The 22,588-nt window shown below is 38.5% G+C and overlaps 1 protein-coding gene and 1 pseudogene across 3 annotated transcripts in view; both read left to right on the top strand.

Annotated features, from left to right (window-relative positions):
- GRAMD1C (GRAM domain containing 1C) overlaps positions 1–22,588 on the top strand; it is a 106,673-nt gene that overhangs the window by 74,684 nt on the left and 9,401 nt on the right. For all 3 annotated transcript variants that reach the window (XM_024244018.3, XM_054550238.2, NM_001131897.2), the window contains 5 exon segments: positions 838–975; positions 15,806–15,924; positions 18,572–18,714; positions 19,489–19,592; positions 21,317–21,493. In XM_024244018.3, coding sequence (XP_024099786.3) covers positions 838–975; positions 15,806–15,924; positions 18,572–18,714; positions 19,489–19,592; positions 21,317–21,493 — 681 coding nt within the window.
- Positions 4,242–5,245, top strand: LOC100456454 (vacuolar protein sorting-associated protein 26A-like; annotated as a pseudogene).

The following is a 22,588-nucleotide window of genomic DNA, read 5'->3' as shown; positions in this document are numbered from 1 at the left end:
AATACCACTTATCTCATAGCATTGCAGTGGGAATAAGATGAGTCAATACTTGTAAGGTATGTAGCACAATGTCTAACATATAGTAAGCACTATGTAAGTATGGGCTATTTTATATAATATTTCCAGGGCATATGAGAATAGGTGAGCAAGATGTTGCTTCTTCATTTGTCACTAGTAGTTTTCAACATCATTATGATTATCAAATTCCCAGAAAAAATGTAATATTTCATTGGGCATTATTTAGCTTTGATGAATACTTTTCAGACGGATTTCTTAGTTCTTTTAATGTGTGGTGTTGAAAATAGGTTGTGATTACAGTCATTCTTGTCTTTGGGTAGTGAACATTAAGTCAAGTTGAAACGTTATTCAGGCTGATAAGCTAAGTGCAGCAGATATTATAGCCATTGATAAATTAATATTTACTGAGTGAGCATTCAGAGGTAGAAGTTGCTAATTTCTATGTTAGATACTATCTTATGTGTCTCTATATTGTCCTTGTCCCTTTTGAAATATTCTTTTGAGTGACATATTATGGCCGTTTGATACCATTCAAGTTAAATATTTCTGTATCTTTTGGGTTTTGACAGTTGAAATATTGATTATATGTAGTTTAGTTAACTATATATTGTTATGCAGAGTTATAGGTCATACATATGTATATATTTAATTCCTATTTGGAGTTTTAATAGTGTCCTGGATTGTTCTCCTCATTGTAATCATATTTAAAAATGATTTTATGCCCAAAATAAAAAAAGAAAACCCCACAAAACCCCCTAAAGCCTTAAAATAAACTTTCTTTGATTTCTTCTCTTTTGGTTTGTGTTTCTGTTTTTCCAGAAAATGTTCCTGAGAAAGATCTTCATGGAAGACTTTTTATCAACCGTATTTTTCATATCAGTGCTGACAGAATGTTTGAATTGCTCTTCACCAGTTCACGCTTTATGCAGAAATTTGCCAGTTCTAGAAATATAATAGGTTAGTCCTTGTGTTCTTACCTAATGATAAATTTGGGAGAATGCTATTATTCTTAGAAGGTTGAGCATATATAAACTGATTTGTGTTGTGAGGAGGAAGAATTAGACATGCTTTGATTTTATTTTGACAGTATATAAACTGGTATTCAAATGTTTGGTTAAATTCACATGTAAACAGTATAATTATTTAATTAGGCACATGCTTCCAACAATTAAGTTCAGACCTTTTGAAAACTAAAAGTATATTTATTCATTAAGGTACCAATTCAATTAGGTTGAACTCAATTCAAAATGGTTTCATGTGAAACAACTGAATTTTGGTGGAGTGCAAATTGGAACAACCACTTTGCCAAAAGGCTTGGCAGTAACTACTAAAGGTATGAATTCTCTGTGACTCAGCAGTTCCGCTCCTAGGTATACATTCATCAGAAATGGGTACATTTGTACTCTGAATGATGTACTACAGGGTTCATAGCAACATTATTTATGATGGTCCCAAACTCAAAACAGTTCAAGTGTCCTTCAGTAATAGAATGGATGAATAGATTGTGTATATTCCCAAAAAAGAATCCTATATAACAATGAAAAAAATTCAAAGTACTGATACTTGTAACAATATGAGTAGAACTCACAGATACAATGTTGAGCAAAAGAATCAAGATCCAAAAGAGTACATGCTATATAATTTCTTTATATAAAGATAAAAACCAGGCCAAACAAATTTATGGACATAAAGTCAGCATAGTGGTTACTGTGGTGGAGAGTCAGGTAGGTAAAGACTGGGAGGGAGCTTTTGGGATGCTGGTTTAAGTTCTATATCCTGATCAGAGTGGTGGTACATGTATGTATTCCCTTTGTGAAAATCATGGAGCTGTACACTTGAGATTGCAGTATCTATGGACTACGTCAAAGAAAATATATTTTAAAAAGTTCCATTTAAGAAATTGGTTAAATTTCTTAATTGGAAATTAATGGTTAAATCCTCATAAGAAGAATTTCATTGATTATGTGTTAAAAAGTTTTATTTTGGGGCTGGGTATGGTGGCTCATGCCTGTAATCCCAGCACTTTGGGAGGTTGAGTTGGGTGAATTGCTCGAGCCCAGGAGTTTGAGAACAGCCTGGACCCATCTCTACCAAAAAATGCAAAAATTAGCTGGGCATGGTGGTGCACCCCTGTAGTCTCAGCTACTTGGGAGGCTGAGGTGGGAGGATCTCTTGAGCCTGGGAGTTGGCGGTTGCAGTGAGCTGAGATTGTGCCACTGCACTCCAGCCTGAGTGATAGATTGAGACTCTGTCTCAAAATAAATAAATAAATAAATAAAGTTTGAAACTGAATTTATCCTAAATGTTTTAGATATTTTATTAACTTTGGGAGCACATGATTTAGCCTGCTACATAAAATTAGAATGCAGCAGCAGCAAAGATTCATATAAAGTGAGTCATTTGACATAGTCAAGGAGAAAGTTATTCTATAGTCAATTTTATTTATTTATTTATTTGAGACAGAGTTTTGCTCTGTCACCCAGGCTGGAGTGAAGAGGTGCGATCTCGGCTCACTGCAACCTCTGCCTCCCAGGTTCAAGCGATTCTTGTGCCTCAGCCTCCTGAGTAGCTGGAATTACAGGCATACGCCACCACGCCTGGATAATTTTTGTATGTTTTTAGTAGAGGGGTTTTGCCATGTTGGCCATGCTGGTCTCAAACTCCTGGGCTCAAGCAATCTATCCCCCTCAGCCTCCCAAAGTACTAGGATTACAGGAATGAGTCACTGCAGCCAGCTGCAATTTAGTTTATAATCTAAGTATTTTATTAACCATTAGATATTATTCCTTTATTTGAAACCTTTATGTAAACATAATTTTTTTTTTTTTGAGACAAGGTCTCACTCTGTCACCCAGGCTGGAGTGCTATGGTGCAATCTCGGCTCACTGCAACCTCTGCCTCCTGGGCTCAAGCGATTCTTGTGGCTCAGCCTCCCGAGTAGCTGGGATTACAGGCGTGCACCACCATGCTTGGCTTTTTTTTTTTTTTTTTTTTTTGATAGAGACAGGGTCTTGCTATGTTGCTCCAGGCCAGTCTCAAACTCCTGAGCTCAGGTGATCCACCTGCCTTGGCCTCCCAAAGAGTTGGGATTATGGGCGTGAGCCTCCGTCCCTGGCCTAAACATAATTATATATTCATAGATTATATCATTGTTATGAATACTAGGAACCAAAATCAATTTTGTTCTTATTATTGATGGTAGAGTAGCAAAGAGATTGCAGTCAGTAGCTATTGTCTTGTGATTATAAGTTTTGTAATTTTAAAAAATTATTTTTTCTGTTCTTCCAGTTTTGAAAATGTGGGATGCCTGAGATATAAATCTTCCTCTTTACTCAGTAGCTAATATTTAACTTATTATATTTCTTCTGAATCTATTTTGTATTTACTTGTTAGTCATTTCTACCTAGAGGACTTGGTATTTCAGAAGAACTGGATACATTATTTCCCTGAATTTTTTGAGAGGATACCTGTTAATGTTACACTGCCATTTTTATGGCTGAAAAGACCCAGGAAGAATTAGGATGTTGTTCTATGCTGGTGATAAATGAAGTTTGTTTTTTGAAACACAACTGCATTTGTTTTCTGATATATCTGGCTTCAATATCAATGATTATATCGACTGTCTGATGTTATAAATGGCTTTGCAAAGCCAAGGCTTCCAGCTAATTCTAAACCTAAACAGTTATAAGTATGTTGCTGGCTAGACCTAGAATTAGTCAGAAGCTTTACTACAAAAGAGAATCTGATCATGACTGCAAGCATACTGCTATCCTCTGACTTTTTACCTGGTAATCAAAGTTGTATTTCTTTCTTTCTTTTTTTGAGACAAGGTCTTGCTCTGTTGTCCAGGCTGGAGTGCAGTGGTGCAATCACACTTCACTGTAGCCTCGACCTCCTGGGCTCAAGTGATCCTCCTACCTCAGCCTCAGTCGCTGGGACCATAGGTGTGCACCACAATGCCCGGCCAATTTTAAAACATTTTTTATAGAGACAAGTGTCTCCCTATGTTGCCCAGGCTGGTCTTACACTCGTGGCCTCAAATGATCCTCCCACGTCAGCCTCCCAAACTGCTGGGCAAGTGTGAGCTACCACACCTGGGCTGGTATTTCTTGAGATCGAGTTTCAAAGGCTTCTTTTTAAAAGTATTAAGAATTTAATGATTTTTAAAAATAATCAATTATTTGTGGATTAAATCTAATTCCAGCCCTCAAATGACTACCACTGGATCTAAATTTTCCAAATTGGGGGTGCTGAGCAGAAGGAGCTGGGGCTGAGAGTTCTCCTGAGTGAAGAGGAGTAAAGTAGCAGGGATGTGGTGGCCATGCTGACAATGAGTTTTCTTGAAGGCTTTTTTGGTCCAATTTGTGAGATCAATATTGTCTTTAATGATGGGGAAGCCAGGAAAATGACAGAAATGAAAACTGAAGATGGCAAAGTAGAAAAACACCATCTCTTTATAATGGAGAATCTGTTTCAGGAAAGGTAAAAGTAGCCTTTAAGCAACCTGGATAGAGGCTAGAGCACCAAGGAATTAGAATTGAATTTGTAGGTCAAATGAAACTTTACAATGACAAGAGTAATGCTCATGAATTTATAAACCTAATGAAAGAACTAGCCTTACCTGGAGAACTGACTCAGAGAGGAAGTTATGATTCTGAATTTATGCAAGTTGAAAAGCCATATGCATCTGACATCGGTGCCAATGTTCACTTGAGGTATTTTCTTAAAGTGACAATAGTGAGAAGACTGACAGATTTTAGTAAAAGAATATGATCTTATTGTTCACCAGCTTGCCACCTGTCCTGATGTTGACAACTATACTAAGATAGAAGTGGGCATTGAAGATTGTCTACATATATAATTTGAATATAATAAGTCAAAGTATCATTTAAAGCATGTAATTGTTGGAAAAATTTACTTCTTAGTAGTAAGAATAAAAATACAACATATGGAGTTACAACTGATCAAAAAACAGATCACAGGAATTGTACCACAGCAGAAACAGAAACAATCGCCAAATACGAAATAATGGATGGTGCACCAGTAAAAGGTGAATCAATTCCAATGAGACTATTTTTAGCGGGATATGACCCTACTCCAACAATCAGAGAGATGTGAACAAAAAAGTTTCAGTAAGGTACTTTTTGAATTTCGTGTTTGTTGATGAGGAAGACTGAAGGTAAACTTCGAACAGCAGGAGATCATTTTTTGAAGAAAAGCTCCTGAAAAACTGAGGAAACAGAGAAAAAACTTTCACCAGTGATTTGAATCTCCAGAATCACAGGCATCTGCTGAACAGCCTGAAATGTGAACTGAATAGGAGACCAAAAAAAAAAAAAGCAAAAAATTCCTGTAACCATTGAGTTAAGTTCAGCAGGTTGAAGATGGTTGCAGCTGTAGAGGGGAGAAAGACCAAAACTCCATATATTAATCTTCCTTTATCTTACAGTGCTGCATTTATTTTACAGTATAATGAAATGTTCTTCATGTATATACATTTTAAAAAATGCTCTCTTTGAAACACTGGAACTTTCTTAAACTGCTTTTTTTTTTTTACTTCACACTTTGATGATAAGCACTCAGATATGCATCAGCATAAACATTAAAAATTTTCAGGTGAGAAAAATAAATAAAATTAGGGGGTCTTTATTTTTTTATTTTTTATTTTTTTTGAGACGTAGTCACACTCTGGTTGCCCAGGCTGGAGTGCAATGGTGTGAACTCGGCTCACTGCAACCTCCACCTCCCAGGTTCAAGTGATTCTCCTGCTTCAGCCTCCTGAGTAGCTAGGATTACAGGTGCCCGCCACCACACCCAGCTAATTTTTTTGTATTTTTAGTAGAGATGGGGTTTCACCATGTTGGCCAGGCTGGTCTCGAACTCCTGACCTCAGGTGATCCACCTGCCTCGGCCTCCCAAGGTGCTGGAATTACAGCATGAGCCACCACACCCGGCCAAAATTAGGGGGTCTTTTAAATCTATGTTCTTTTAAGTCATTGTTTACAGTTATATGATACTACTTTTTAAATGTTTTTGATCTTTTAGTTTCAAGGGTACATGTGCAGATTTGTTATATAGGTAAATTGTGTGTCATGGGAGTTTGGTGTACAGATTAATTCGTGACCCAGGTAATAAGCATGGTACCCAATAGGTAGTTTTCAGTCCTTACCCTCCTTCCACCCTCTACCCTCAAGTAGGCTCCAGTGTCTACTGTTCGCTTCTTTGTGGCCATGTGTACTCAATGTTTATCTCCCACTTGTAAGTGAAAACATGTGGTATTTAGTTTTCTGTTCCTGCAGTAGTTCACTCAGGATAATGGCTTCCAGCTCCATACATGTTGCTACAAAGGGCATGACCTTGTTCTTTTTTATGACTGCATACTATCCCATGGTGTATATGTACCATATTTTCTTTATCCAGTCTACCATTGATGGGCATCTAGGTTGACTGCATGCCTTTACTGTTGTGAATAGTGCTGTGATGAACATTCTTGTGCATGTGTCTTTATGGTAGAACAATTTATATTCCTGTGGGTAGACACCCAGTAATGGGATTCCAAGGTCAAATGGTAGTCTGTTTTAAGTTCTTTGAGAAATTGCCAAACTGCTTTCCACAATGGCTGAACTAATTTACACTCCCAGAAGCAGTGTACAAGCATTCCTTTTTCTCTGCAACCTCACTAGCATCTGTTATTTTTTGACTTTTTAATAATAGCCATTCTGTCTGATGTGAGATAGTATCTCACTGTGGTTTGATTTGGATTTCTCTAGTGATTAGGGATGTTGAACATTTTTTCATGTGCTTGCTGGCCAGATATATGTCTTCTTTTGAAAAGTGTCTGTTCATATCCCTTGCCCACATTTTTATTGGGTTGTTTGGTTTTTTGCTTATTAATTTCTTTAAGTTCCTTATAGATTCTGGATGTTAGAGCATTTTCAGACACATAGTTTGTAAATATTTTCTCCCATTCTGTAGGTTGTCCGTTTACTCTGTTGATAGTTTCTTTTGCTGTGCAGACACTCTTTAGTTTAATTATGTCCCATTTGTCAATTTTTTTGTTATTGCAATTGCTTTTGGTGTCTTCATCATGAAATCTTTGCTAGGGCATATGTCCAGAATGGTATTTTCTAAATTTTCTTTCTTTTTTTTTTTTCTTTTTCGAGACAGGGTCTCACTGTGTCACCCAGGCTGGAGTGCAGTGGCGCAAACATAGCTTACTGCAGCCTCAACCTCCTGGACTCAAGCAATTCTCCTGCCTCAGCCCCCAAGTAGCTGGGACTATAGGTCCACACTACTATACCTGGCTAGTTTTTGTATTTTTTTGTGGAGATGAGGTTTCACCATCTTGCCCAGGCTGATCTTGAATTCCTGAGCTCAAGTGATCCGCCTGCCTCAGCCTCCTAGACTGCTGAGATTACAGGCGTGAACCACCATGCCCGGTCATTCCTAAATTTTCTTCAAGGGTTTTATAGTTTTAAGTTTTACATTTAAGTCTTTGGTCCATCTTGAGCTGATTTTTATATATGGTGCAAGGAAGGGGGCTAGTTTCAATCTTCTGCATATGGCTAGCCAGTTATCCCAGCACCATTTATTGAATAGGAAGTCCTTTTCCCATTGCTTGTTTTTGTCAACTTTGTCGAAGACCAGATGGTTGTAGGTGTGTGGCTTTATTTCTGGGCTCTCTATTCTGTTCCATTGGTCTATGTGTCTGTTTTCATACCAGTACCATGCTGTTTTGGTTACAGTTGTCTTATAGTATAGCTTGAAGTTGGGTATTGTGATGCCTCCACCTTTGTTCTTTTTGCTTAGGATCGCTTTGGCTGTTGGGCTCTTTTTTGGTTCCATATGAATTGTAGAATAGTTTTTTCCTAATTCTGTGAAGAATGTCATTGGTAGTTTGAGAAGAATAGCATTGAATCTATAAATTGCTTTGGGCAGTATGAACATTTTAACAATATTGATTCTTCCTATCACGAGCATGGAATGTTTTTCCATTTGTGTCATCTCTGATTTATTTGAGCAATATTTTATAATTCTTGTTGTAGAGATCTTTCACCTTCCTGGTTAACTGTATTTCCAGGTATTTTACTTTTTTTTTCTTTTGTTATAATGAATGGGATTGTGGTCTTGACTTGGCACTCAGCTTGGATGTTGTTGGGTATAGAAATACTATTGATTTTTGTACATTGATTTTTGTATCCTGAAATTTTGCTGAAGTTGCTTATCAGATCTAGGAGCTTTTGGGCAGACTATGGGGTTTTCTAGGTATAAAAATCATATCTTCTGCAAATAGATATGGTTTGATTTCCTGTTTGGATGCCTTTTATTTCTTTCCCTTGCCTGATTGTTCTGGTTAGGACTTCCAGTACTATGTTGAATAGAAGTGGTGAGAGTGGGCATCCTTGTTTTGTTCCAGTTCTCAAGAGGAATTGTTCCAGCTTTTGCCCATTCAATATGATGTTGGCTGTGGGGTTTGTCATAGGTGACTTATTATTCTGAGGTATGTTCCTTCAGTGCCTGGTTTGTTGAGGGTTTTTAACATGAACAGATGTTGAATTGTATTGAAAGCCTTTCCTGCATCTATTGAGATGATCATGTGGTTTTTGTTTTTAGTTCTGTTTATGTGATGAATCACACTTACTGATTTGCATATGTTGAACCAACCTTGCATCCCAGGGATAAAGCCTACTTGATTGTGGTGAACTAGCTTTTTGATGTGCTGCTGGATTCAGTTTGCTAGTATTTTGTTGAGGATTTTTGCATCAATGCTCATCAAACATATTGGCCTAAGGTTTTCTTTTTTTTGTTGTTTCTCTGCCAGGTTTTGGTATCAGAATGATGCTGAATGATGCTGGCCTCATAGAATGAGTTAGGGAGAAGTTCTTCCTCCTCAATTTTTTTGAATAGTTTCAGTAGGAGTGGTACCAACTCTTCTTTACATGTCTGGTAGAATTTGGCTGTGAATCCGTCTGGTCCTGGGCTTTTTTTGGTTGATAGGTTTTTAATTACTGGTTCAATTTTGGAACTCATTCTTGGTCTGTGTGGGGTTTTAATTTCTTCCTGGCTCAATCTTGGGAGGTTTTATTTTTCCAGAAATTTATCCATTTCTTCTAGGTTTTCTAGTTTTTGTGCATAGAGGTGTTCATAATAGTCTCTGGTTTTGTTTTTTTTTTTCTGTGGGGTCGGTGGTAATGTTCCCTTTGTCATTTCTGATTGTGTTTATTTGGATCTTCTCTTTTAAATTAGTCTAGCTAGTGGTCTATTAATCTTATTTATTCTTTCAAAGAGCCAACTTATGATTTCATTGATCTCTTGTATGGTTTTTCACATCTCAATTTCATTCTGTTTGGCTCTAATTTTGGTTATTTCTTGTCTTCTGCTAGCTTTGGGGTTGATTTGCTCTTGTTTTTCTAGTTCCTCTAGGTGTGATGTTAGATTGTTATTTCTAGATCTTTCTAACTGTTTCATGTCGGTGTTTAGCACTATAAACTTGTAACACTGCTTTAGCTGTGTCCCAGAGATTCTGGTATTTTCTGTCTTTGTTCTCATTAGTTTCAAAGGATTTCTTGGGTTCTGCCTTAATTTCATTGTTTACTCAGAAGTCATCAGGAGCAGGTTGTTTAATTTCCATGTAATTGTATGATTTTTGGTGATCTTCTTAGTATTGATTTCTATTGTTATTGCACTGTGGTCCAAGAGTGTGGTTAATATAATTTTGGGTTTTTTGCATTTGCTGAGAATTGTTTAATGGCTGATTGTGTGGTCGATTTTTAGAGTATGTGCCAGGTGAAAATGAGAAGAATGTATATTCTGCTGTTTTGGGGTGGAGAGCTCTGTAGATGTCTGTTAGGTCCATTTGGTTAAGTGTCAAGTTCAGGTCACAACTATCTTTGTTAGTTTTCTGCCTCAATGATCTGTCTAATACTGTTAATGGGGTGTTGAAGTCTCCCACTGTTATTGTGTGGTTATCTAAGTCTCTTTGTAGGTCTCTAAGAACTCGTTTCATGAGCCTGGATGCTCCTGTGTTGATTGCATATATACTTGGGATAGTTAAGTCTTCATGTTGAATTGAACCATTTACCTTTATGTAATGCCCTTATTTGTCCTTTTAAATCATTGTTGGTTTAAGGTCTGTGTTGTCTGAAATTAGAATAGCGATCTCTGCTTTTTTTGTTTTTCATTTGCTTGCCAGATTTTTCTCCACCCTTTACATTGAGCCTATGGATGCCATTGCATGTGAGATGGGTCTCCTAAAGACAGCATACAGTTGTCGGCATGGGGGCTCACGCCTGTAATCCCAGCACTTTGGGAGGCCAAGGCAGGCGGATCACAAGGTCAGGAGATCAAGACCATCCTGGCTAACATGGTGAAAACCCATCTCTACTAAAAATACAAAAAACTAGCTGGGCATGGTGGCACGTGCCTGTAGTCCCAGCTACTCAGGAGGCTGAGACAGGAGAATTGCTTGAACCCAGGAGCTGAGATCATGCCACTGCACTCCAGCCTGGGTGACAGAGCAAGACTGTGTCTCAACAAACAAACAAACAAACAAAAACCCAGCATACAGTTGGGTCTTATTTATCCAACTTTTCACTGCCTTTTAATTGGGGCATTAAGCCCATTTACATTCAAGGTTAATATTGATATATGTGGATTTGATCTTGTCATTGTGTTGTTAGCCGGTTATTTTGCAGACTTGATCGTGTAGTTGCTTTATAGTGTCAATGGTCTATGTATTTAAGTGTGTTTTTGTGGTGGCTGCTAACAGTCTTTCATTTCCATGTTTAGCACCACCTTGAAGACCTCTTGTAAGGCAGGTAACGAATTCCCTTAGCATTTGCTTGTCTGAAAATGATCTTATTTCTCCTTCACTTATAAAACTTAGTTTGGCTGGATGCGAAATTCTTGGTCTTAGTTTCTTTAAGAATGTTGAATATAGGCCCTCAAGCCCTCAAATATAGTTTTTGCTGTTAGCCTGATAGGATTCCCTTTGTAGGTGGCCTGCCCCTTCCCTCTAGCTACCTTTAATATTTTTTGTTTCACATTGACCTTGGAGAATCTGATGACTAAGTGTCTTGGGGATGGTTGTCTTGTATGTATCTCATAGGGGTTCTCTGCATTTCCTGCATTTGAATGTTGGCCTCTCTAGTAAGATTGGGGAAGTTTTTGTGGATGATATTTTCAAATATGTTTTCCAAGTTGCTTGTTTTCTATCCCTGTCTTTCAGGGATGCCAGTGAGGCATAGATTTGGTCTGTTTACATAATCCCATGTTTCTCAGAGGTTTTGTTCTTTTTTATTCTTTTTTCTTTATTTTTGTCTCAGTTAATCTGGAGAACTAGCCCTGTAAGATTCTTTTCTCAGCTTTGCTGATAATTCTGCTGTTAATACTTGCAATTTGTATTATGAAATTCTTAGAGTGAGTTTTTCAGCACTATCAGATCAGTATGATTCTTTCTTAAAATGGCCATTTTGTCTTTCAGCTCTTGTATCATTTTATTGTATTCCTTAGATTTCTTGGATTGGGTTTTGAGTTTCTCCTGAATTTCAATGATTTTCATTCCTATCTATATTCTGAATTCTATGTCTGTAATTTCAGCCCGGTTAAGAACCATTGCTGGGGAACTAGTATAATTGTTTGGAGGTAGGAAGACACTCCAGCTTTTTGAGTTGCTAGAGTTCTTGTACTGGTTCTTTCTCATCTGTATGGACTGATGTTCCTTTAATCTCTGAAGTTGCTGTCTTTTGGATGGGGTTTTTTCACTTTGATGCCTGTGGGGGTTTGATTGTGGAATAAGGTGGGTTCACTTGACCATCTTCACTTCTGGAAGATTTCAGGGGGCCCAGGCTCAGCTCAGAACTCCTGGACTGTGTGCTCTAACTGTGGGGGGGCTAGAGTTAGAACACATAGTTTTGTGTGTCCCCAGCTTTGTTCTCTGGCCCTTCAAGGTTAGAAATATGTTGCACTGGAAGGGTGGAGGTGTTCCTGGTCCACTGGCCACAATACGCCAATGGGGTTGCTGGCCAAAGCAATTCACTGGGGTGGTGGCAGTTGGATCTGTGCTGCTCATGAATGCCAGCAGCCATGATGGCATGGTGGGGTGCTTGTGCATTGGCTGAGGCAGGGGCGCTGGTGGGAACCCTTTGTTTTCATGGGTGTCACCTTTGTTTTCACAGTTGTTGTATACTGGCAAAATATTTTGGTGTTATGTTTTCGGCTGTGATCTAGTACGTAGTGTTTAAGAGTATTAGCTGGCAGATAGGCTCTTAACTCTGCAGCACAACTCATTTGTGTTTTCGCATGGTTGGTAGTAGTGCTCTGTGGTGAAAAGGGAAAGTGATGACCCCCTACCCTGGTCGGCTCTTGGGCCTTGGAGGAGCCCCCTTTGACTGACTCTGTGCCCACGTTTCTTTTGTTGGGTGTTTTGGACCACGGGGCTCTTTTAAGCAGGTGCCATGGTTGGCAGACAGGCCATATGCTTGCCAGGTCAACCTTGCAGCAAGAATTACACTCTGCCCCTCCACTGGCTTGCATACCTGGGCATCTCACTTTCTCAGTGATCTGAGAGGGAGGGCTTCTCCCTCCTTCGGCATCACTCAGGCCTGCACGTCCTGCTCAGCTAGGAGCTGTGGGACTGGATGTGGTCACCTATTCTGCTGTCTGGGTACTTCCTAGGGGAACACAGGGTTGTGCCTGCCCACATAGTTGAGGCAGGAGTGAGACCACTGGGCTGGACACTCTAGCAGGCATGGCCTGTCTAGCTACCAGCAGCAGGGGTGGGTGGGAGTCACCTACCCTGCTGTCAGGGTGTTTCCTGGGGCAACAGGAAGCTGTGGCTGCCAGCTGAGTTCAGGCAGAAGTGGGACTGTTGGGCTGAAGGCTAGCACCAAGTCTTGTCTGGCAAGGCAGAGTGAAGCAATCTTACTGCTCCCAGGCAGGACCGTGACCTCTATTGGGGATATGGTACTGGTGTCATTCCGTTCCAGGGACCAAGGCTTATAGAGGTCCCCATGGACTTGAGAGTTGTTGCCGCAGAAACTCTGGGTGGCTCTCTGCCTTAGTTTAGAAGTGTGGGAGTGGGGCCAGGGGAACCAGGGGAATTCTCCCATTACTAGTCTTACACAGGTCCCTGTGTACCATCCTCCAGGGAGCTCTCACTCACTCATCCTTTCCCATATTGAGGAGCTTTTCCTGGCTCCATGCCGATCCCAGAGGGGCCGCTGCCCAGCTTTGCTCCTCTCTGCCCTCTGTGTCCCCTTGCTGCCTGGATGGATTCTGACATGGTTTCTTAGATGATCAGCTAGTAGGGTCAGTGTTCGTCAACCCTGTTGTTTCCTGTTTGTGAGAGCGGCACACACGAGCAGCTTCTAGTTCACCACCTTGACCCAACCCCTGACACTACCTTTAATTAAAGCTCAGTTTTAAGTCTTTTTCCCCAACTTTTACATCTAAAAATATATAAAGCTTCAGAAAAATTGCATGAATAGTATGATAACATCCATATGCCACTTGCCTAGATTCATCAATTTTTAAATTATGGCAAAATGTACGTAAGATAAAATTTACCATTTAACCATTTTTAAGTGGACAGTTCAGTGGCATTAAGTACATTCACATTATTGTGCAACCATTGCCACCATCCATCTTCAGAACTTTTTAATCTTTCCAAACTGAAATGCTATACCTGTTAAACGGTAACGCTCCATTTCTTCCATTCTTGATGATCACCATTCTATTTTCTGTCTATGTGAATTTGACTACTCAAGGTACCTTGCATAAGTGGAATAATACGATGTTTGTCCTTCTGTGACAGACTTAATACACTTAGCATAATGCCTTCCAGGTTCATCCACGTTGGGGCATGTATCAGAATGTATTCCTTTTTTAAAGCTGAATAATATTCCATTGCATGTATATACCACATTTTGTTTATCCATTCATCCATTAATGACATCTGGGTTGTTTGCACATGTTAGCTATTGTAAATAGTGCCACCACGAACATTGACATACAACTGTCTGTTCAGGTCCCTGCTTCCAGTTCTTCTGGGTATATACCTAGAAATGGAATTGCTGCATCATATAGTAATTCAATCTTTACTTTTCTGAAGAGTGGCCATACTATTTTCCATACTGACTGTATCATTTTACATTTCCACAAGCAATGTACAAAGTTTCCAATTTATCCACATCCTTGCCAACACTTATTATTATTATTATTTATAATAGCTATCCTAATGGGCACGAACGTTCACCAATTTAAAAACTTTATTACATCAAAGGATTTTTAAAATTCTGCAGTTCGTGCCTTTTATATATCAAAATGGTTCATATGTCCTTTTGCGTACTAGCCATTTTTCCTACAATTCATTCCAGGTTTTTTTACATTATGATAAGCTTTACTTAGGTATTGGAGGATTGACTGTTCCAAGATGATGTTAATTAGGTCATGCTCTGGTAAGCAATACTCAGTAGACCTTATTGGTAACATTGCTGAAACTACAAGGGTAACATTCATGGGAAGACAAATAGTTTTCATTTATCCTTGTTGATAGTTGCTTCATTGAGTAGTGTGCAGTTTTAACAGCAGAATTAAATTACATCTTTAAATTTTATTTCTGATTAACAACAGATTGGTTGTATCATTTTCCTGAAACAGGCTGACATATGACCAAAGTAATCTTCTGAAAAGTAATTTAGAATTAGTTGTATATCTTCTTTTATATATACCTAAATAAATCATTTTACAGAAAATCCTGGATGATAGACTCTATGGTTTGTGATTTTGCCTTTTTAATTTAGTTATAAGATTTTTCCAGATACTCAAAAGGCAGTTTTAGGATCCCTCATTAAATCCTCAGATCTAGCAATATAAAAGAAGTTGAGTAAAATTGGCTGTATTCTAAAGCCTGACTTCCTTCCTTTGATCATGAGTATAATGGGGTTAGATAAAGGCTCCTATACTTTAGGATATTGGTGAATAGCAGTCAAACATACTGGTACTTGCCTAAGTCGATTTGTGCTGGGGCATTAGGTGATGCAATCATGTCTTTGAATAGAGTTTTTAATGCTTTTATTTATACTTTTTAAGTTTTTGGCTTCCATGAAATGACCTTCACTGTGTTCTAGAACTATATTTCTGTTCAAGTGTGTATTTAATCACTATATTGTCCCTAAGCAAATAAAAGAGAATTTTTACCAGGATCTTGCTATAAACATAGAGATATGATCTTATAGTCTTCTTAAGACAGATTATATAATCATTTATGTTCCATTGTCTTACCGTGACTAAAGATTTTAGCAGACAAGCCACTGACATTACATGATTTCTCATAACGTTGACATAATTTCTATGTAAGTTGATATCAAGGTCATATGGTTTCATAATGACAAAAATATTTTAAAGTTTTGTCCTCGATGATGGGAATGTTAAAGTGTTGTTCCGTCTCTGATAAACCTGGCATCGTTACTTCTCTTCATAGGTGCTGAGGACTTTAAAAGGAAGCTTACAGATGAAACAACTTTTTAATTTTATCTTCTAATAAAAGGAAAAAGGATATTAATAAACAATTTAGAAATAAATGGATCAGAGATGGGGAATATGCCACATTTAAGGAGAGTGCTTAACATTTAATCTCTCTTTTCTTTAATGGTATAATACCCAGTTATAAGGAAGTTAGCACTAGTCAAAATAGAAATTTTAATAATTCAGAAACTCCTTCGATTTCATTTAAAGTCATACTGTTTAAGTTTCTAGAACTAACTCATTTTGTGTTTGTTGTTGTTAGATGTAGTATCTACCCCTTGGACTGCAGAACTTGGAGGTGATCAGCTGAGAACCATGACCTACACTATAGTCCTTAATAGTCCACTTACTGGAAAATGCACTGCTGCCACTGAAAAGCAGGTACGTCTGCTTTGTCAGTGTCCAGAAGAGTCATGTGTGGGGAAGAGAGAAGATGCCTATTATAGTTCACCAATTTACAAGACAGTTTCAATAAACAAGTGGCAAGAAAAAAGGGAGGAGAAACTGTTACAGGTTAAAAGAGACTTAAAAGGCATGTGAATCATATCAATCCACTCCTAATTCAAACAAACTACTTGTTAAAAGGTATTTATGAGATTTCAGGAATTGTTTATTTTTTATGTATAGTAATGGTATTACAGCTGTGTATTAAAGAAAATAATATTTATTTTAAAAGCAATATATGGAAGAATCTATACAGAGATATAGTGAAGTATTATGGATGACATTATACTGATGTCTAGGATTTCCTTTAGAAGTCATCTAGCCGGGCAGAGGATGGTGGTAGAGGCAGGGAATATGGGACAGAGGACAAAGGAAGCAAGACTGGGCAGGAGTTAGTGTTGCTGAAGCTAGATGATGAGCTCCCGAGGGTCATTATACTTCATTTCTTCTCTTTCATACATTCAAAAAACAATTTTTTTTTTTGAGACGGAGTCTCGCTGTCGCCCAGGCTGGCATGCAGTGGCATAACCTTGGCTCACTGCAAGGTCTGCCTCCCAGGTTCAAGCGATTCTCCTGTCTCAGCCTCCTGAGTAGGTGGGATTACAAGCGCATGCCACCATGCCTGGCTAATTTTTGTATTTTTAGTAGAGACGGGGTTTCACCATGTTGGTTGGGCTGGTCTCGAACTCCTGAACTCATGATCCGCCTGCCTCAGCCTCCCAAAGAAAATATTTTTTTAAAAAGAATACCAGGCCAGTTGTGGTGGCTCATCCCTGGAATATTAGCACTTTGAGAGGCCCAGGTGGGAGGATCACTTGAGACCACGAGTTTGAGATCAGACTGCGCAACACAGTGACACTTTGTCTTTACCAAAAATAAAATTAACCAGGCATGATGGTGTGCGCCTGTGGTCCCACCTACTCAGGAGGCTGAGGCAGGAGGATCACTTGAGCCCAGGAGTTTGAGATTACAGCGAGCTATGATCTAGCCACTGCACTCTAGCCTGGGCAACAGAGCTAGACCCTGTCTCAAAAATAAAAAATAAAAAAAAAGAAGACAGAAAAAGGAGCACTACTCAAATCTGGTTTACAGAATTGTTTCAAGAGTTAGGGGCCAAATAACTAGATGGCTGCTTTGACACATAGGAAGAGAATGAGTTTTTGAAATTAAATACTGTATGAGCTATTTAATGCTCTTTATCTGTGACCAGAGTGGCAGTGTCTTACAGCGGAGTGTGTGTTTAGCCAATTTGTGTTGAGTATCTGATTTGCAAGTAGTCTGAAAACATCTCTTAACATCTGAACTAGTTGTGCTCTTATAGTTTTGTCCATTATCATTAAAAAGAACGTATTTCCATACCTTTAAACAATTCTTAAAAGATTATCAAACGTAAGAAAAGTCTGGTATTTTGGTATTGGGGGGTCTTTGAAAACTTTGGAAACCCCCCCACCCCCTTAGAGGATGGGTAGAAAAGGTATGGTTAAAATGAGAAAGGTTTGGCCAATGACCCTTTAAAATCCTGTTTAGGAAAAGCAGTGTTTTGTTTGGTTACTATCCTTCTTGACTTTTTTGGTGAAGGGTGGTTTTGTTGAACTTTGATTAATTTTGAGGTGGGATCCTTACTTCATTCAATTGATTTTTGAATTGTTCACCTAACAGGAACACTTAAAACTCTATAAACTTATAATACACATAAGAGATTATATGGTTTGTCCTCACGCCTAAACGAAAAAATAATTTGACAATGAAATAAATGACACAGGGGCAGCAAATATAATTTCTGTAAGTCCCTTTCTCTCTTTAAGAGACAGTTTCAGTCTGTCGCTCAGGCTGGAGTGTAGTGTTGCAATCGTAGTTCACTGCAACCTCAAACTCCTGGGCTCAAATGATCTTCCCACCTCATTCTCCCAAGTAGCTGGGACTACAGGCATGTGCCACCAAGCCCAACTAATATTTTCTTCTTTCTTTTTTTTTGGAGATAGAGTCTTGCTGTGTCTCCCAGGCTGGAGCGCAGTGAGGCGATCTTGCTCACTGCAACCTCTGCCTCCTGGATTCAAGTGATTCTCCTGCCTCAGCCTCCCCCTGAGTAGCTGGGATTACAGGCATGTGCCACCACACCTGGCCAACTTTTGTATTTTTAGGAGAAATGGAGTTTTGCCATGTTGGCCAGGCTGGTCTTGAACTCCTGGCCACAAATGATCCGCCCACATCAGCTTCCCAAAGTGTTAGGATTACAGGCGTGAGCCACTGTGTCTGGCCTAATTTTTTATTAAAATTTTTTTTTTTGTAGAGGCTGGGTGTTTTTATATTGGCCAGGCTGGTCCCGAATTCCTGACCTTAAGCGATTCTCCCACCTCGGCCACCCTAAGCGCTGGGATTACAGGCATGAGCCGCCATACCCGGCCCTCTTTTTCTCAATTTATAGACAACAGAGTCAGCATGTAGGCTCTTTTAGCTTTGTATATAGGTTTCTCATGTCTTTTGTAATTTTTGAGAAGGAATCCTAGTATACATGTTCTAAATTGGCAAGAAGATTCATATATTAACCATATACATACAAACATTTTTTATCTTACTTTGGCAGACACTGTATAAAGAAAGTCGGGAAGCACGATTTTATATGGTAGATTCAGAAGTACTGACACATGATGTCCCCTACCATGATTACTTCTATACTGTGAACAGATACTGTATCATCCGATCTTCAAAACAGAAATGCAGGCTAAGGTGAGCTACTGTAAATGAGTGTGTTAGGATAGGCTAGATTATATCCTGGTAATTTATTCATCCTGAATTCTTAGTAGTAGCTTTACACAACAGTTTTATTTCTTGCTTAAATTACATTTCCAACAGGGGTGAGCAGAAGAGTGGGCCTTCTCACCTAAGGGCCCCGCTTGATGAAGGCTTTGACATCTGGAGCTATGTGATCCAGAATATGTGTTGTTTCAGTTGCCACAGGAAGAGAAAGCTGTAGAATTGTGTTCACAATCCATTGATCAGAACCAATCATGTGACCTTGTTTCATGGCAAAGGGGCTGGGAGTTTTGGGGGAGTGCTCAGTGAGCAGTAATTGGCTCTGCTGCAGTGGGAAATGAGAAATGTTGGTGCATTACAGAGAGTGATGGGCCATCATGTACTTGGCCTACTCTGGTTAATGGAGTTACTTTCACCTAGTGTATGACCACTAGAGATTTTTGATATAAGGAATTTAGAAAATTTAGTATTTATTTTGAGCCTTTATTGCTATTTAGATAAATAAAATTTAGGGCTAGAGAAAGGAAATAAGTAAAATGGCAAGTACTTAGAAGGAAAATTTGATGAAATTATTAGCGGCACACATTAATTTTTTAAATAAAAGTTATGAATGAATGCATTTTCTTTTATGATATTAATGACTTTGAATCTTTTTGACTTTCCACTGAATACAATCTTACATTTAATTGTAACATGAATATAACTAAAGTCTGCTCTTTAAATATTCTTTCCTTCTTATTCTACTAGAGTTTCCACAGATTTGAAATACAGAAAACAGCCATGGGGCCTTGTCAAATCTTTAATTGAAAAGAATTCCTGGGGTTCTTTGGAGGACTATTTCAAACACCTTGGTTTGTAAATTTTTTTATTTATCTATTTTTGTAAAGATGGGATTTATTAACAAAATGGATTGATTCTTCATTTGGATTCATAACAGGAAACTGGTCAATGATGTTGGAACGACTCCCACGAAAGTGGTTCCCACTGTTCCACTTTTTCTGCCACTTAGGGAATTTCAAAAATTTTAATTTTCATTGGTCAAACACTTAATTTTTTTTTATTTTGTATTTTTTTTGAGATGGAGTCTTGCTTTGTCGCCCAGGCTGGAGTGCAGTGGTGCGATCTTGGCTCACTGCAACCTCCGCCTTGTGAGTTCAAGCAATTTTCCTGCCTCAGCTTCCTGAGTAGCTGGGACTACAGGCGCGTGCCACCATGCCCGGCTAATTTTTGTATTATTAGTAGAGACGAAGTTTCACCATGTTGGTCAGGCTGGTCTCGAACTCCTGACCTCATGATCCGCCTGCCCAGCCTCCCAAAGTGCTGGGATTACAGGTGTGAGGTACCACCACTGCCTGGCCGAACAAACACTTACATGATGCTTATTGTATCCCAGACATACATAATAAAGTTCTATGTGCTTTACAGATATTAACTCATTTCATACTCAGAACAACAAGGTATAATTATTATTTTTCATTTTATTAAAAGAGAAAATTGAAACACTGAGAGGTTAAGTGAGTTTTATCAAGATCACACAGTTAAGAGCTCTCATACCCCTTTGCCTCTGTAAGGAGCCAAGGAGACTGAGTGCATAACCTGATCATAGATATACACCTGTGCTGTCTAAGCTCTGGGGAGTCCTCGGGGCCACCTTCCTTATCAGATGCAGCTTTCCTGGTCTTATGCAGGCCCACTTGGCAATGGTAGTACGTACATGTATGGATTTGGTGGAGACGGGTACTAGAGACTGACTGGGGAAAACGATACAGTGGTTCTGTTAGGATATTTCTTAACATATACATGGGAGAAATAAATACATGTACACACACACATATATGTGTGTATATATACGTGTGTGTATATATATACATACACATACACGAGCACAATTTAAGTTTAGTTGAAGAAAAGCTGGTGGTCAGTCAACTCAAGGTAATTTAAGGCTTATCATCTAGTTTGCTGACAATTTTCCTTGCCTTTCTTCCTTGTCTATTTCATTATTAAATTCTTCATCAGGAGCAGAGAAAAATGAAACTCAAAAATTAGTTTGGCCACTGAATAGGTTTCTAATAAAAATTCTGGCAGAGGAAAAGGTTGAAACAAATGCCAAAAATGAGGTTTTTAGGTTGTTTACAGATTTTCTTTGCGAGTGCTTTCTTTCTTGCAAACCCTTGTTGAAAATTAGAACTAGTATATGCTACTCCTTCCTGTAAGGTTGAGAAGTACTATAATCTGTCTTTGAAATCTTTCTAATGATCCAGTGTAAGTGGGTAGCCTGTTGTTTCCATAACTGAAATTATTACATTAATATGTATTAATAACATAGCACATGGCAAATTTGCTCTGATGAGCCCATCATTTATTAATACACATTCTTCCTGGAATAATGAAACCTCATTATGGGGTCATTGTACTCTCTAAAGCTTTTCATTAAGTGTAAAATTTGAATCTAGGTCATGAGAACCTAAGAAATTCGTTAAAGAAAATTATCAAAAATAACCACCAAAAACCGTTGTATCTTATAGTTGAGGAGCTTTCCCCATTATCTAAAGATTGTTTTTTTTTTTTTTCTTAGAATCAGATTTGTTAATTGAAGAATCTATACTAAATCAGGCCATTGAAGACCCTGGAAAACTTACTGGCCTACGAAGGAGAAGGCGAACATTCAACCGAACAGCAGAAACAGTTCCTAAACTTTCTTCTCAGCATTCCTCTGGAGATGTGGGCTTAGGTACCAAAGCGGATATTACAGGTAGTTGTCACCTGGTAAACAGAGGTGAAAGATTTTTATTTTAGTTATATGAAGCAGAATGTGCCTCTTGTTTGTAAGATATGTCAGGAGGTCTCCTTTTCTTCCCTCCCTTTTTGATAATGTTTATCAAACTCTGATTTCCTTTTAAGATAGCTAATATATAAGTATAAAGGAGGAGTTGCAAAATGGCAAGCATATAACCAATATATTTTATTTGGCCCACGTGTCATTTTAAAAATTGGACATTAAACTTTTTTTAAAATTTTATTTATGTTTTCCAGATAGGGTCTCGTTCTGTTGCCCATGCTGTAAGTGGCATGATCATGGCTCAGTGTAACCTCAAGCTCCTGGGCTCAAGTGAACCTCCTGCCTCAGCCTCCCGAGTAGCTGAGATTACAGGTGTGCACCACCACGCCTGGCTAAAATTGGACCTTTTTATATAAAAACTCAGATCTGACAACCCAGCACTGAAATCCCTTCATGGCAGCAGTTGGTTGTAGCATAGTAGTACCTGCCCTGTTAGATTGAGTGCACCCCAGCTTGCCACAGCCCCCACGACAATCACCACCCTGCCAACTTCTGAACCACTTTGCTCATTTATTTGCTGCCTAGCATTTATAGACATTCAATTTCTACGTTTGAGTGTACTGCTCTCTTAATCCTTATATACTGTCAGGGCCAGCCCAGCAAAATTGCAAAGGTAAAATTTGACTTTTATTATCTTCATTCTCAATTTTGAACACATCTTACTTTTAATAACTGTTACTCCCTTCCTCTCAGAGGTATAAAACTGTCATAACTTCTCATCCTCTTACACTATCAGATCTTCCTTTGAGGCTTGTAGCTTAGTGTGACTATGTTTATCCACTATTTAAGATTAATGGTTCTTTAATTTTGGAGTTTAAAAGTTTGGGTAACAATGAATAGGTGATAATGTTTTGTTTTGTTTTGTTTTTTAACGAGGGAAGCATTTTATGTAAGCTCAGTTGGAGAGATATTTGCTTGTTGATTATTACGTACTTAGCCATCAAGCATTTTGTATTGAATTGCTTATTTAATTTTAGAGTAAAGTAATTTGCAATATAGGCCAAATTT

The sequence above is a fragment of the Pongo abelii genome, chromosome 2 (genome assembly GCF_028885655.2).
Source record: "Pongo abelii isolate AG06213 chromosome 2, NHGRI_mPonAbe1-v2.0_pri, whole genome shotgun sequence".
NCBI classification, from domain to species: domain Eukaryota; kingdom Metazoa; phylum Chordata; class Mammalia; order Primates; family Hominidae; genus Pongo; species Pongo abelii.
The sequence above is the reverse complement of the archived record's forward strand: the minus strand, read 5'-3'. Positions and strand labels throughout refer to the sequence as shown.